Source organism: Cryptotermes secundus, unplaced genomic scaffold (assembly GCF_002891405.2).
Source record: "Cryptotermes secundus unplaced genomic scaffold, Csec_1.0 scaffold497, whole genome shotgun sequence".
NCBI classification, from domain to species: domain Eukaryota; kingdom Metazoa; phylum Arthropoda; class Insecta; order Blattodea; family Kalotermitidae; genus Cryptotermes; species Cryptotermes secundus.
In genome coordinates this window covers 250984-266302 of record NW_019730587.1, presented here as the reverse complement: position 1 = coordinate 266302, position 15319 = coordinate 250984, and the positions used below count along the sequence as shown (strand labels likewise).

At 36.4% G+C, this 15319-nt stretch overlaps 1 protein-coding gene across 2 annotated transcripts in view; it reads left to right on the top strand.

The window, feature by feature from the left end:
• Window positions 1-3433: 3433 nt before the first annotated feature.
• The window catches only part of LOC111866367 (kelch-like protein diablo), a 27017-nt gene continuing 15131 nt past the window's right edge, over window positions 3434-15319 (top strand). For both annotated transcript variants that reach the window (XM_023855250.2, XM_033752224.1), the window contains exons 1-3: window positions 3434-3735; window positions 5823-5996; window positions 12875-12989. In XM_023855250.2, coding sequence (XP_023711018.1) covers window positions 5830-5996; window positions 12875-12989 — 282 coding nt within the window. In that variant the 5' untranslated portion in view covers window positions 3434-3735; window positions 5823-5829. The remainder of the gene's footprint in view (window positions 3736-5822; window positions 5997-12874; window positions 12990-15319) is intronic.

Here is a 15319-nt window from a genome sequence, read left to right as displayed (position 1 = left end):
GTCTTAAGATATACCACAAGTGTTTGCTAAGCATTAAACCACAAGTCTGAAAATTTATACCGTTTTCCTCCATGCTGCTAATAATAGGATGGCAAGCTATTATCTCTGACAGAAGTTTTAGGTGCATTCACATCCCTGCAGAGTACTTGTTCACTATGTCATGAAACTGGAGAACTGCTAAACAGATTTTCGTTAAATTTTAAATGGAGTGTAATAAAATTTGTTGACACATTCCAGTCATGGTTAAAATCAGAAAAAAAAGTGGAAATTTTAATGAAGGCTTACAAGAATTTCTGCTCAAATCTCGATCAACTAACTAACCTCATGGATCTGATTATTTCTTGAGAAGCCAGCAGTTGCTCAATTTGTCAAGAATTTCCCAACATTTTATGGAACCCAGTAGTTTGTTACTGTGTTCACAAGAACCCTTCCACTTTTCCCTGTCCTTAGCCAAATAAATCCAGTCCATACCATCCCATCCTACTCCTCTAAGATCAATTTCAGTATTATCCTTCCATCTGTGTGTAGGTGCCTGCCCCTAGTGGTTTATCTCTTTGGCTTTCCCACCAGAATCTTACGTGCATTCCTCTTCTCCCCACTGCATGCTACATGCCCATCCCATCCTCCTTGACGTGCATTATATTTGTCAAAGACTACAAGCTGTGAAGTTTTTCATTATGCAGTTTTCTCCAGCCTTGTACTTTTTCATAGCTCTTTGGTCCAAATGTTCTTAGATCCACTCATCAGAGAAAAAGATGTTTCAAACAAAACTTGAAGAGGAAAATGAAACAAACATTTTAGTAACTGCACTTCTTCCATGTGTCTTGCAGTTTTCAAGATAGTTAAAAGATTTACAAACATTCAAATATATTCAAAAATCAACTTGAGACACAAGCAAAGATTATTGAAGTGTCTTATTCTTGATAATAAGTGAATGAAAGTGTCACCACAATCTAGCAAAATATTGCAATTAAGAAAAGAATAGAAGACAGTCTTGCTTCAGTTTGGACTATGTTGAAATCAGATAACATTTTGCTACAATATGGCTTTTGAAGCATGGACCTTATATTAAACAAGTTACACAAGTAAGTATTTAACTTTCTTTTAATGTGTGCAGTAACTGCAAACAATGGGTCCTTAACATGGACTGAGTATTCATTCAATATGGGCTGTAGTTTTGACCCCTTACCAATTGGGAGAAGTGTCAACCAAATAAATAGTTGCATGTACATTTAATATTTGTTGTAAGGAAAGAGTTCATCATAGTCTTAATCATCCAGTTTGTCTGAAATAAAGCACATTGAATATGACTTCTTGTTCTCACATTCACTAAATGTCATTTACAATTACTTCTGCAAAATATTTATGTTATATTGTACTTGGCACAGGTTGTTTTTTCATCGTTTGACATTTTAATTTGGGTAACTTATTTGTTATTGAATGCAGTTGCATGAAACTTTAGATCATTCTACACACTTGGGAAGTTTGTTGGTGATATCAATGTTGAACTGAGTAACATGATGTTATCATAGGCAACAGATTAGAAGGCGTTTCATTAGAACCTTTTATTCTTCTGGTGGTGGTTGTATAATTCATGTTGCACCACCAATAGACCTATTTGCTGGATTGTTAAACAGGAAGTGTGCGTATAAACATAGCACCTTTGTTCACATGGAAGAAGTTCTTGCGACAACATGGCCGATAATAACAAGGAATCCAAGAAATCATGTTGTGATGTTTAGCACAGCAGACATGGGTCTCAACCAGCAAGACATAGAAAATCTGTTGTAATGACTTGTGTCTATACAGAATGGAGCTGAGTCAGCCACTGTTAGAATCTTAATAGCATGCATCCTGTTGTGTGTCATAAACAAGGTACATACAAAAGTATGCAGTCTACACAACAATATTCTGTATTTAAAATAAAGTAAACACTATCGTATCAACATTTGTTTTTATTGAAGCTACATGTTTCAACCCTTATACTGGGTCATCATGAGGCATACATTGATGCCAGACACATTCCTTGAATTTGCATATAACAATTTACGTCTGATTCTTCAGTAAGAATCCTTATTGTGCACTTGAGAGTTCTTAAATGCATAAATTGAGTCTTTCGGTAAAAAATTTATGCCTCAGTATTGTTGGAAGATGAAATAGTGGATGTTAGGCTTTTGTGAGGGAGTACAGAGTACTGCTGGAGGACAAACAGCTGTCTTGAATATCACGTTGGTCGGTGATACATCCACCATGACCCTGCGAGTTGTAGGAGGTGACAAAAAGGGAAATCTCAAATCAGACTGTAAAATATGGTTGTGAGTCCCACGGGACTTGGACCCGAGAAAGACTGCACTGTCAAGGGCCAGCAGCATATATAAGAGACAGACCCGTCCACTGGTCAGAGAGGGCACCCCACAAAAGCAAGATCGTAAATGTCAAACTAATAAATATCTGGTCATGAGCCCCAGATGGAAGACTTACTGACTAACTGACCATCAGTCATGATGTGACTTTGACTTTGAGGAAAATCTGTTCAGTTTTAGAACTGAAAACAGCTATCAGATTGGAGATCAAAAGCCATTTCCACAGAAACTGTATCAAAGTTCTGAACAATTTCTTTTTTGTTTGCATACAGTTGGGCATCTTTGGGGACATCACATGGAACATATTTTATTGTAACAGATTAATTTCCTAGCTGTGTAGAAAGATCTGTGAACGATTCATATAATTGTAAGATTTGTGGTATTCACAGTGGTGACTATGAAGAAAGCCGCCTTCTAGGATGTGGCGCCGTGTAGATCTTGTGCGAAATGACGTTTCAGAGGAGCGTACGGCTTCCATCTCCGGGGTATAAAAATCCGCGAGCGAGGAACCAGCATAAGCAGGTGGCTCATACAACAGTATCATTGCTATATTCGAAGCTAAAATCTTATCTTTTACAATGGGAAGTTTAAATTCAAGGCCAGTCTACATTGTATGACCATCACATACAAAAGCAGTAAACAGGGATACCAAAATGGCATCTAATTATTGCAATTTGAAGAGAAATTCAGGGAGGCATTTCATGTTTGTAATAGCAGAATATTAAACAATTCAGCTGCACATAACGGAAGCGTTATGTTGTGATCAATCACTACTATTTTTTTGTAATATATCATGTAAAAGCCAAGACAATGTATCTGGGATAGGGAAATTGGAAACATACTGCGACACGACACCAAACTACAAATGAATGTAAACGAAGTATGCAAAATCCAAACCAATTATTCACAAACACCGGAATGAAACTCGAATAAAGGCATAATGCAGAACTGCCATCTCTACGTATCCTACATGAACTATATAGTCTGGAAATGATTTGAATCGATTATAACACACCTATCGCAATTAATCGAATCGCATAAGTGTGAGCCAATCAGAGAATCTTAAATTTCCGTGGAAAGAATATTTATGAAAATGAATATTCTTCCTCTTGCGAGTGAATTTCTGCTCTCGTTATAGCCTTTCGTTGTGGATAACGAGATATTTAAGAAAAATTATTATATACACAACAGACACAAGATAAAGATTAACTCCACGTGCCTCTAGGTATCAGGAAGAGATGTACCACAGAGAAGTTGGTTCTTCAGAATTTTCCATCTGCCATCAAAAGTTTAATTCATTATATAAACATATTTAAGCCAGCACAAAAAGTTCATCTCTCTTGTCCAAGAAAGAATTTGCCGCCATAAAGAAGTAAGCGTTGTTAAACTTAGGTAGAAATATTTTTAACTTTCATTCATTCATTCATTCTTTTATTAGTCCTGTAGATCATGATACAATGATATAGGACAAGTCTTTCAGCTAATATACATGATTAAATTACAGCAGTCTTCATACTGAAAAATTATATAAGATATACAACATTTTATACATTATAAACTATATACTATATATTTCTGCTTATATCAGTAGTCAGTATTCGAGAATTCATCGTTCAAATAGTCCTCCGTTGAGTAATAGCACCTCTGAATAAGTAACTTCTTCAATTCCCTCGTGAACTGATTTTTGTTTTCTATTTCTTTTATGTTTTTAGGCAATTTGTTGCAAAAGATATAGCCAGCTACTGAAGGATTACCATTATAAAGTTCTAAGTTGTGCCCATAGTGTATATGATAGGCTTTATTATTTCTTGTGTTATATGTATGTATTTGTTCATTCACTGTGCGGTTACACCTTTTTTTTTACATATAGGATTGTTTCTTGTATATATAGCGAGTATACTGTTAGTATCATGAGATTTCTAAAGCTCTCCCTTCACGATTCCAGATGTTTTAGCCCTGCAATGTATCTTACTGCCCTTTTTTGGAGTACAAAAATTCATCTAGTGAGGGTCTTAGCACTGTGTCCCCATAATATTATTCCATAAGATAGATGAGGATAGATCAAACTGTAACACAACATTCTTCTTTCATTTAAATCAAGTATTTTAGACAACCTGTTAATTATGAACAGGTTACGGCTAATTCTACTGCACGTTTTTTTCGATATGTAATTCCCAGCTCAAGGTACTATCTATTACTACCCCCAGGAAATTTGTGCTTTTTACATTTTATATTTCCCTGTTCTTTATTAGGATTTTTAGATTACTTTCCTGCCTGCATTGTTTTGTCTGGAAGAGAATGTAGTGAGTTTCAGATGGATTTATAAATAAATTATTTGTCTCAAAGTATTGCTCTACCACTCCTGTATTATTTGAAGTCGTGTTTTGGAGCTCATTCATGTCTTGCCCTACATTCAGTATTGATGAGTCATCAGCATACAGTATTGATCTGCTTGTGTTAGATGTGGGATATCGTTTATATACAAGATGAAGTGTAATGGGCCAAGGACCGATCCCTGGGGGACTCCCTATCTCACTGGGAGGCTACTTGACAAATATTCTTTCATACGATTGCCTTCTAAGTGTGTTACTTGTACGTGTTGAGTTCTGTTTCTGAGATAGGATTTGATTAGCTTATGTGGTATGCCACGGACTCCATATTTGTATAATTTATCCATGAGAATGTTATGTTGAATACAGTCAAATGCTTTTGATAAGTCTAATAGTACACAGTTGCATTTTATTTTATCATTCAAATTTTCTATTATGTTTTCAATAATTTGTTATGTTGGCAACTCTCTAATGTTAAAATATAATGCTAGAGTTGGCAACATCATAGTAAACAATTTTCAATAATAGACTGTGCTACATGTGCTGTTCCTAGTTTCTCTACTGTTATGTGTTACTATGGTTATGTGTGTGAATATATATAAAATGCCCTTGTGTATCAAAAGTTAGTCATAATAAAGCAGAGTTAGATTGAACACTGATTCTTACTTATCATTCGATCCATGTAGAAGTGAAAATAACAATTGTGGCAGTTGCATTGTTAGTACATTTATTTTTCATAAATCCAAACTGAGATTTATTAAGTATATTGTGTTTTTCTAAAAATGCTATTGTTACATCTATATTATATAATGTCATTAAAGTTTTCTGTAAATAGGCTTACCTGTAATAACTATATACCTATATGTATGACTTTGTGAATGCACTGTGCAGAATGTTGAAGGCGCTCTGTTATGGCAAACATTACAGTCTTCATCTGCAGGATTAGTGTCTGTGGTCAGTCAGGTAGGACAAATTCCTGCCAGTCCTTGGCAGCACAATTATTCTTTGCTCTGGGACCTGCATGACTCATGACCATATTACACTATCTCATGACGCTGGGGGTTGAGTGTTAGTTGAAAGTGTGAATGGATGAACAAGAGGGTTAGTACTGGCTAACATGTAATTACAGGTGAACAATGTTTGCGCCTTATGAGTTCCATGATGACCTGCATCCAACATGTTTACTGCAAACTCTTTTTGAGTTGCGGAAGAATGATTGTTTATGTGACATAACAATTGTGGTGAACGAAGATGAGATTAGAGCACATAAACTTGTGTTAGCATCTGCATCTCCGTATTTCAGGTAGGCTTACACTATCCATTTGCAGAGTAGAGCATCAGAACTTAGTTCTGATCATAAAATTTATGACTCCTTGAATATATACATACCAAATTAGTTACATTGTGATCTAGTAATTTGTTCATTTATGCCCAGACTTTCCATATTCAATATTTGACATCTCTTTTAACACATTCACTAACCCCTGTGCCCATATATAGAAGTACCACATTTCAATATCATTAACAGATGGTTTCTTTTAATTGTAATCACAAATATCAGTGCATTCAGTAGCATTTCCAAACTTTTTTTCCTCTTATATTTTTTACATTGTTTACATTCCCTACAGAACAGACAGTACTTTGTAAGATGAGGCACCGACAGTTAACATTAATTTACAACATCTGCATCACGAGCCTCCTATACAATTTTATATACAAAAAATATAGAATATTGCAATTTATCCGTGGGAACACGACGAAATTACAAAATCAAAGATTGGTTCGATGATATAAAACATAAATCTAAGAATTTTATTCTTGTTTTATACTATAACTTCTGTTCTATATAATCTTATTTATTGTATTTTTATGTCAAGTGTTTTATTTTATTAATAGCATTGTATCAAATTTTACTAGTACTGCAGTTCAGTGGTATATATTTGTTAACCGTGTATTTGCCGGACGATGGCTACTGAGAGCCGAAACATGTAGCAGAGCCAAACTAGGCACTGATCTTGATATTTGTTGTGTTGTGACGGTTGTAATAAAGAGGTTGTATTTCCAAACATGGTCATCAAGAAGGAACAGGACTTTGTTACCATCCAGTGGAGATACAGATAATCATTGTTTGGCCCAGTTGTAAAAGCAGTTATGTGCTATGTACTGGTTTTAGCAGTGAATGTGTTAATTCTATTAGTGTCTGGTTTTTAGAAAGTAGAACATTTTATTTTAATTCATTCAAAGTAGAATAGTGGCAGTGTAAGGGGTTTGAGTGCGACGCTGTTGGTATATAAGATAACAAAGTTTAAGATTGTGTAACTATGTAAGATTTGAGGATTTCACGGCAGTGACTATGAAGAAAGCAGTCTTCTGGGATTTGGCACCGGTTCTCACGGTCTCTTTGCTTGCGGATTTCTTATATTTTTCCTTCTACCCTGAAGATGGAGGCGATACGTTCCTCCGAAACGTCGGTTAACACCACATATACACGGTGCCAAATCCCAGAAGACTGCTTTCTTCATTGTGCAACTAATCTGGGGCTTTCTAAATGTAAGAATGGTAGTGAAGCTCAGCTGCTATTTATACCACTGTTACTTTTTATGAATGTTTCTCATTTTGTTAACCTCTTGAAGACTTCTATAAATGGCACACCACACGCACTTACAGCTACATTTGAATGGCATCAAGTTTCTGCTGTTACACTGTTATCATGTTTAGTGTATACTCATGAATGAAATGCATTCATTGGTCAGAAAGAGACCACATGGAAGTGTAAGGTTATCATTTGTTGATGAGAAGATGAAATATTAGCAGTTTTATGGACTTAAAAATGACTTGGCAAATTTCAAATATTTGGTGAATTTTCAAGTTATTTAGGATTTGAGGTTCTTACAGCAGTGGTTATAAAGAGTTTATCTTCTGGGATATATTGCTGTGTAGTCCGGTGATAGTCAACTGATGTTTCAGAGGAACATATCGTCTCCATCTTCAGAGTTGAAGGTGCCTGCTACATTCATTCATTCATTTACATTCCATAGATCCTTACATGGTTGGAATACCAGTGGGCATAGGAACAGTGAATGACAACAAGACAAGTCACATCAATTACAGTGGAACCTTGCTTAACGAGCATAATTCGTTCCAGAATCTTACTCGTAATGCGAAACACTCGTTAAGTGAAACAATTTTTCCCATATAAATTAATGTAAAATACGATAATGTGTTCCATGCCGAAAAAAATACTCAAAAAATTTTATGTATAACGTTTAATCAAAGAAAATTATATATAGATTGTTAAGAAGCGTGAATCTCTTCATCTTTTCTTCTATGCGGAATGAACCAACCTGGAATGCGAATTCGATTTGCAGAAAAAAAAAAATCGAAGTAATTAGTTTATTATTTATGATACATATCTAATTCTTTTTTACTAGAAAGCTGTCTAGAGACAGCTGACTCTTCAAAATTTGGTGAAAATACGACACAGCATTATCATTAAATAAATTTGTAGTGCGCATAGCCACTGCCTTATTAGGGTGATGCTTCTCAATGTACGATGCAACAGTTTCCCATGCTTTCAGCATTTCTCTTATTGCGCCAGAAGATTGATGCTTTGCTGTTACCACCTCCTCCTCCTCTGACAAACTCTCCTCCACAACTTCTTGCTTTGAAACACAATGCAACTCCATAAGCTCTTCGGTGGTCAGTTCTTAGCTGTGCTCTTCCACAAGCTCATCGATATCATTGTTATCCACCTCCAGCTCCATGATCATGGCCAAAGACACAATGTCGTTGACTACAGGCTCCACAGGTACTATCTCAAACCCCTCAAAGTCACATTCGACAACGCTCTCTGGCCAAAGCTTCTTCCAAGCAGAAGTGAGGGTTCTTTTGGTAACCCCTTCCCATGCCTTTTCGATCATCTTGAGGCAGGCAACGATGTGGAAGTGATATTTCCAAAACTCTCTGAGAGTGAGATTGGTCCCTTCAGTCACCTCAAAACAACGCTCGAAGAGTGATTTAGTGTACAGCGTCTTAAAGTTAGAAATAACCTGCTGGTCCATAGGCTGGAGTAACAGAGTGGTGTTGGGAGGTAGAAACTGGATCTTGATGAATTTAAATTCTTCAAGGAGGTCATCTTGTATGTCTGGAGGATGGGCAGGAGCGTTGTCCATAACAAGCAAGACATGGAGTGGCAGATTCATGTCAAGCAAATATTTTTTCACGGAAGGACCAAACACTTCATTGATCCACTCAGTAAAAGTTCACATGTCACCCAAGCCTTGTTGTTGAACCTCCATGTCATATTTAGCCTGCTCTTCTAGACTTTACACTTCTTGAAGGCTTGTGGAGTTTCTGAATGGGAAACAAGCAGTGGTTTAATTTTCAAATCACCGCTTGCATTGGCACAAAATAACAGCGTAAGATGGTCTTTCATTGGCTTATGGTCGGGCAATGCATTATCCTCTGCTGTTATATAGGTTCGCTTCAGCATCTTTTTCCAGAAAAGACCCGTCTTGTCACAATTAAAATCCTGTTGCGGCAGGTAACCCTCAGAATCTATGAGCTTCTTGAAGTCGCCGATGAAGTTCTCTGCTGCCTTTGTGTTGGAGTTTGCTGCTTCACCGTGCCTTACAATGCTGTGGATGCCGGTTCTTCTCTTAAAGTTCTCGAACCACCCAGCTTCCCTTAAATGCTTCCTCTTCGGCCGTTGATAATCCTGGCGAAAATCACTTTCGTCTTCTCACAAATGATGTTCTCGTTAATAGTGTTGCCTTGCAATTGCTTTTCGTTTATCCATATGAGGATCAACCTTTCAATATCATCGAGAATACGTAACCGTTGTGTAGATATTCTTGTCACTCCCTTTGAAGCATCTATCTCCATAATCTTGTCCTTGTTCTTGAGGATAGTGCAAATCGTTAATGTAGACCGATTGTATGTGCGTGCTAGATCAGCCACGCTCACACCTCGTTCTCGCTTTTCATTGATTTTACGTTTCATTTCTACAGTTATTTTTATTCTCTTATGGCTGTCTTTTTGCGGCTTTTTCTTTGGGGACATTTTTACAAGGGTTATTAAACTTTGCACAAAAAAATCAAAAATAATATGTCTGAACACAAGTTTGGAAAAATGTGTGATCACAAGCAACACTAAGATGCTAGCAGAACGAGTGCTAAACACAGACTGATGTAGCAAGCGCACAATCCGGGACTTCCCCTCTCATCACTCGTTATGTGAAACGTCGCTCATTAAGCAAGTCATTTTTTTACAATCTGTATTGCTCATTATGCGAATTACTTGTTATGAGAGGTGCTCGTTAAGCAAGGTTCCCCTGTACATAAATACAAATTAATTATACTTAATCTGTCACAATTACACATATTATCCTAGACAAATCACAATGAGTAAATCGTTAAATAGTTATAAAATATTTATATGAAAGCATGCAACATACTACTATCAAACAACACTACAATAATTAAACATAAAAATATACTACTAGCCACCTAGTGTATAATAGACCAAGTTTGGTAATTAACATTGAAGTTAAAATATTTTTCCAATGATTAAAATGAAATTAAAGGTACACCATGTTCAGAGCACAGGCTGATTGGACACTGATTTTACCATCCTCAACTTCCTGTGAAAGCGATGTGTCACCTGCCAAGAAGAAATGCCTGTAGGCATTCGGAACCAGTAGCACGCATTGTTTACTTCTTTCATTAATTATTAACGTAATATTGTACTCACCATCATAGAAGATGTTCAGAATGTTTGCCCTCTGCTGTGAGACGTGCCTGAATTCTTTTAAACAAATTTTGAGAAACTTGTTGCACTTCACGTTGCTGAACGTTGTAAATTGCTTCATGAATATTCTATTTTAGAGCCTCCAGGTCATGTAGATTGTTCGCATAAACAACTTTTTTTAGTTTTCCCCCCAAATAATAATCACAAGTATTTAGATCTGGGGCTCTAGGGGGCCAAACCCCTTGCTAATAATTCTATCGTTTCCATTTAATACTCCAAACACACCATGTAATGCTCAAATAGTTTCCTTAGCTGTGTGTGGAGTCGCACCATATTGCATAAAATAACCGAATCTGTCTTCTGCAGATGCCAAATTAACGGAAAATGGCTCAAGTAGTTCATTAATGTATCGTTCAGCGTCAAGAGTTCCTTCATAAAATATCTGCCCAATGATACAGTTTGCGCTAATCACACACCATACGCCTATCTTTTTGTCATAAAGGGGAAGTTGAATTAGCACATGAGGATTTTCACTACTCCAGTACCTGTTGTTTTGTGAGTTAACATATCCCGAGAGATTAAAATTAGCCTCATCTGTAAAAAATGTCAGCTTAGGACCAAGAAGTCCATCATGCACATCATTGCTAAACCAGTTAAAAAACCTCACTCTTCTTTCATAATCCATAGATTTAATTTCAGGAACAACACTAATTTTATATGGATGAATATGCAACAGTTAGTTGCTGTCCACACATTGCCTACAGAAACACAACTTTGTTGTACTATTCGCTGCAAATATTTTTGAGGAGAATTTTCTAATTGATGACTAATATCATCAAGTTTTTCCTCAGTTAAAACACAAGTTCTTTTTAACGCCCTTCTGTCAGTTAAAATGCTGTTGGTTTGAACTTTCTTGACTAATTTGGAAATTGTATCTCCAGATGGACATGTTGTTTCAGGAAATTTACAGCAAAATTTTCTCCTGCATGATCTGTATGAGTCTGTTTTCATGTAACAATCATAAATGAAAACTGTTCTAAACATAATCTCACACAAGCCATAAAGACACAGAACAGAGAACTATACAAAGCTTCTGTAACACTTGAGGGTGCAACACTGACTTAGGATACACCACATGAATGACCTTCAGTTTGCTGATGGATCCTAGAGTGTCTGCCAACAGCAAGTTTTGAGAAGCTCCTTGGACGTCTAATAAGTCTACACAATGAATGCTTGGTAGATATCTTTTTAAAGTAAATCAAAATTGTTTCGTGTCATGAGCTAAATTCTTAATGCAAGAAAGGAGTTATTAAAAACCTTCATTCCAAAGTAATATGTTCCTTTTTGGATTACTGTTAAATTACATATTGGATAATGGAAGTTGTTATTGTTTATTCTATTAATGCTCTGTATCTTAGATTTAAATTGTTCTCTGTTTTTAATCATAAATAACAAGAGAGAAAATATGTACTGTAATTAGAGGGGCAAAATTTTCAGCTTCTTAAACAATTCCCTGCAAGAGCCTCTACTTCTAGAATTAATAATAATTCTAATTACCCTTTTCTCTAGCCAAAAAATAGGAATACTATCAGGAGAATTGTCCCAGAAAATTATACCATAAGCCATAACAAAATGAAAATATGAGAAATAAATTATTCTTATTAATTCCTGTGACATATAAGGTTTAAGAGTCCTGATTGCATAACAGGTCGAACCTTATTTAGACATAAGCCAGTCGACATGTCCTTTCCATGTCAACATATTCTTGATACTTAAAACAAGAAATTTGGTGTTAGTAGATGCTGGTTTCTTCCTTAGCTGTCTGTTGACCCTGAAGATGGAGGCAATATGATCGTCTGAAACATTGGTTGACTTTTACGAACTGCACAGTGTTACATCTCAGAAGATAGAACTCTTTCAGGTTATGATTTGAGTTTCATGAACGGTTCAGTACCTCTGGGAAGTATTTCTAACCAGAGAAGTAGTTAATAATTTAATTTCTTGAAATGTTACAAACTTATATAGTGCATGTAGCTCAGTATAATGTCTTAAGCTGCAGACTGGAATATCTGGGGAACTGAGATTTTATTCCAGATAGAGGCTGAGATTTTTCTGTTCTCTGCTATGTCCAGACTGGCTCTTAGGCCCACCCAGCCTCCTATGTAGTGGGTACTAGGGGCTCCTTCCCAGAGAGTAAAGAAGCCAGGGCATAAAGCTGACCACTCACCTCCATCTAGTGCTGAGGTTAAGAATGGGTGTGGAACTATACGAGTATACCCATTCTTCCACATGACTTCATGGTGTGGTGCTTAATTAGGCACAGAGACAACTTTATGTTAGTTCATAATCTGTAATTTTAGGTTTGCTTTTATTTTCAAGTTAATACACTTACGTCACACATTTTTTTAATAATGCTTTTTATGTTGATTACAGGGCAATGTTCACTTCTGGGTTGAATGAAACAACACAGGATCGAATTGTAATGCAAGGAATGGAATTCTCTGCTTTGAGAGACATCATTCACTTTTTCTACACAGGCAATATTGAAGTGAGAGACTACTAATTTATTGAGTGAATAAATCATAACTGCTTTTTTTTTTTACAGTACTTTTATTCTTAGGTTTTTCCGGATCTGTAACTTTGGTTGCAGGTTTTAGCCATGTCATATGTTGAAGCTGTTTCAGTGTTTTGGCTATCCAGCATCATCACAGTCCACACCCTCATCATAACTTCCACCATGAGACCTTTGTGTCAACCCACAGTCTCCTGCTGCAGTTACCCTGAAGATGTCAACTGCAGTGTATACTAGCATCTAAACCCTGAGAATGAAAGTTACACATGCTTTTACAGTAGTTCTTTGGTCTAAGGATTGATTTGTAAGTTATTTGCTAGTACTGTCAGCTGAAGAGGAGGCTGTAGCATCAGCTAACTTGAGAGAATGGTCATCAGTGTTAGCAAGAAGGCATATGGAAGTATTCACAACTTATTTACTTAGTAGGACTGGGGATAATAACACGAAGTCTCAGTATAGCCACATTTGTGACTAACATTTGAAAGAATAATTTATAATATGAAGTACTTGTATCTCACCAGTTTTCTTCCTCCATCTCCCCACTTTGGGCTTTATTGTGATAATAAAGCGATCAATCTCAAGTGCTGGTTCACTGCTTCATGGAAACATGGGAGTAGCACTAGCAGCAGTCACTGTGGGGCCTTAACATTTTGTAGGGTGATAGATCTCTTTAAGAGATATATCATATATGGTATGGATATGGTATTTCAGCATCACATTGTGCGCGAACAACTTAACATTGGTGTTGTCACCACAGTTTATGTATAAACTTCATAGATTTATATTATTTTACAACATGTTTTGGCCCCTTACAGCCATTATCAGGTAAAATATTTATACTTTGCTCCTGTTTTCCCCTACATTGACCAATGTTTACAGTTGTGGGAGGTCATACATGCTATTTGTCAGTGTTATTGCTAACGTAAAACTGTGCAGAACATTAAATTATTGAAGTACTAAATTGTTAAAATGTTTTATCTGTTGCAGTGTTATTAAATAATGTTTATTACTGGATTTCTGCAGAAGTGTCTTCAATGCCAGCATATAAAATTATATGTTAAAATATTAAAATATTAATGGTTTTATTGTTGTAGATGGTGTTATTAAGTAGTGTTTGTTGGTCACAGCAGAAGTGGTCCCATTTTGCATGAACTGAAATATTGGTTTTGTGTTGGTTTTTAGATTTATGTATTCCACGTGATATGTGGGAATTGTTTGTGTTTATGTTTCTTTTTCTCTTGTAGTAGGTTGATCTTGTTGACTCCTGCAGACACGCCTTCCACAACCAGATCAACCTACAAGAGGAAAGAAAGATAAATGTGCACAACACCACAACAAATGAAACATTTTAATAATTTAGTGCTTTAATATTTTAATGTTTTGCATATAGTTTTGTATGTTAGCACTGACATTGACGACATTGACAGATAACACGTATGACCTCCCACAGCTGTAAACATTGGTCAGTGTAAGGGATAACAGCAGCAAAGTAGAGAATAAATAAAAATATTTTAACTGTCTTTTAGTGCATACAGTTTAATTTGTCACTTCACACTTGACACACACACATACGTCCAGCAATACAACGCATGCAGCCACATAAGAAAGACACATCATAATAAGACACAGTATATACACAATTAAAACATAAGAAGAACGACTCCCATAGTGGATGAATGGCATTACACACGAGTTTGGTATATGACCTGTAAGATGATAGATCTTAACAAGTTTTAATATATAAATTTTATTATTGAACAACGATGAACACACATTTTATATCATTTTATAAATGGACACTTGATGGCAGGCAGTGCAGTGGTTTAACGTGATTAACCTTTAAGAGCCGAGCGACGCCATATGGCGTCATTAAAATAAAGTCAAGGGGATGAATGACGCCATATGTCATCACGCAGTCCACACGTGCGGCCGGCTTTTTAAAATCTAATTTTAAGTTATAAATTCTTTTTCTACTTACATGATTTTTGGTCACCAGCTTTATAAGTTGTCTCTCTTCCCACCTGTGTCGTCTAACCGAATGTTGGCTTCGTGTGGAAATCTTGGAAAGATCTGGAAATGCAGAGTCCCACATCACACTTCACACACTTTATCCGGACGGTTCTTCATTTCCCACGCGAAGAGCACACTCGACACCTCAATTTTGAAGTAGAGGAAGTCGGCCAGTGCTGTTGTTTGGCCTCCTCTATTCGAAATGACCCCGATGAAACGGCAGGGGGTTCGATCCCTGGGCCGTTGAGGGTGAGGGGGGCCCCTTCCAGCATGCTCCAGCATGTTCCGCACAAGGG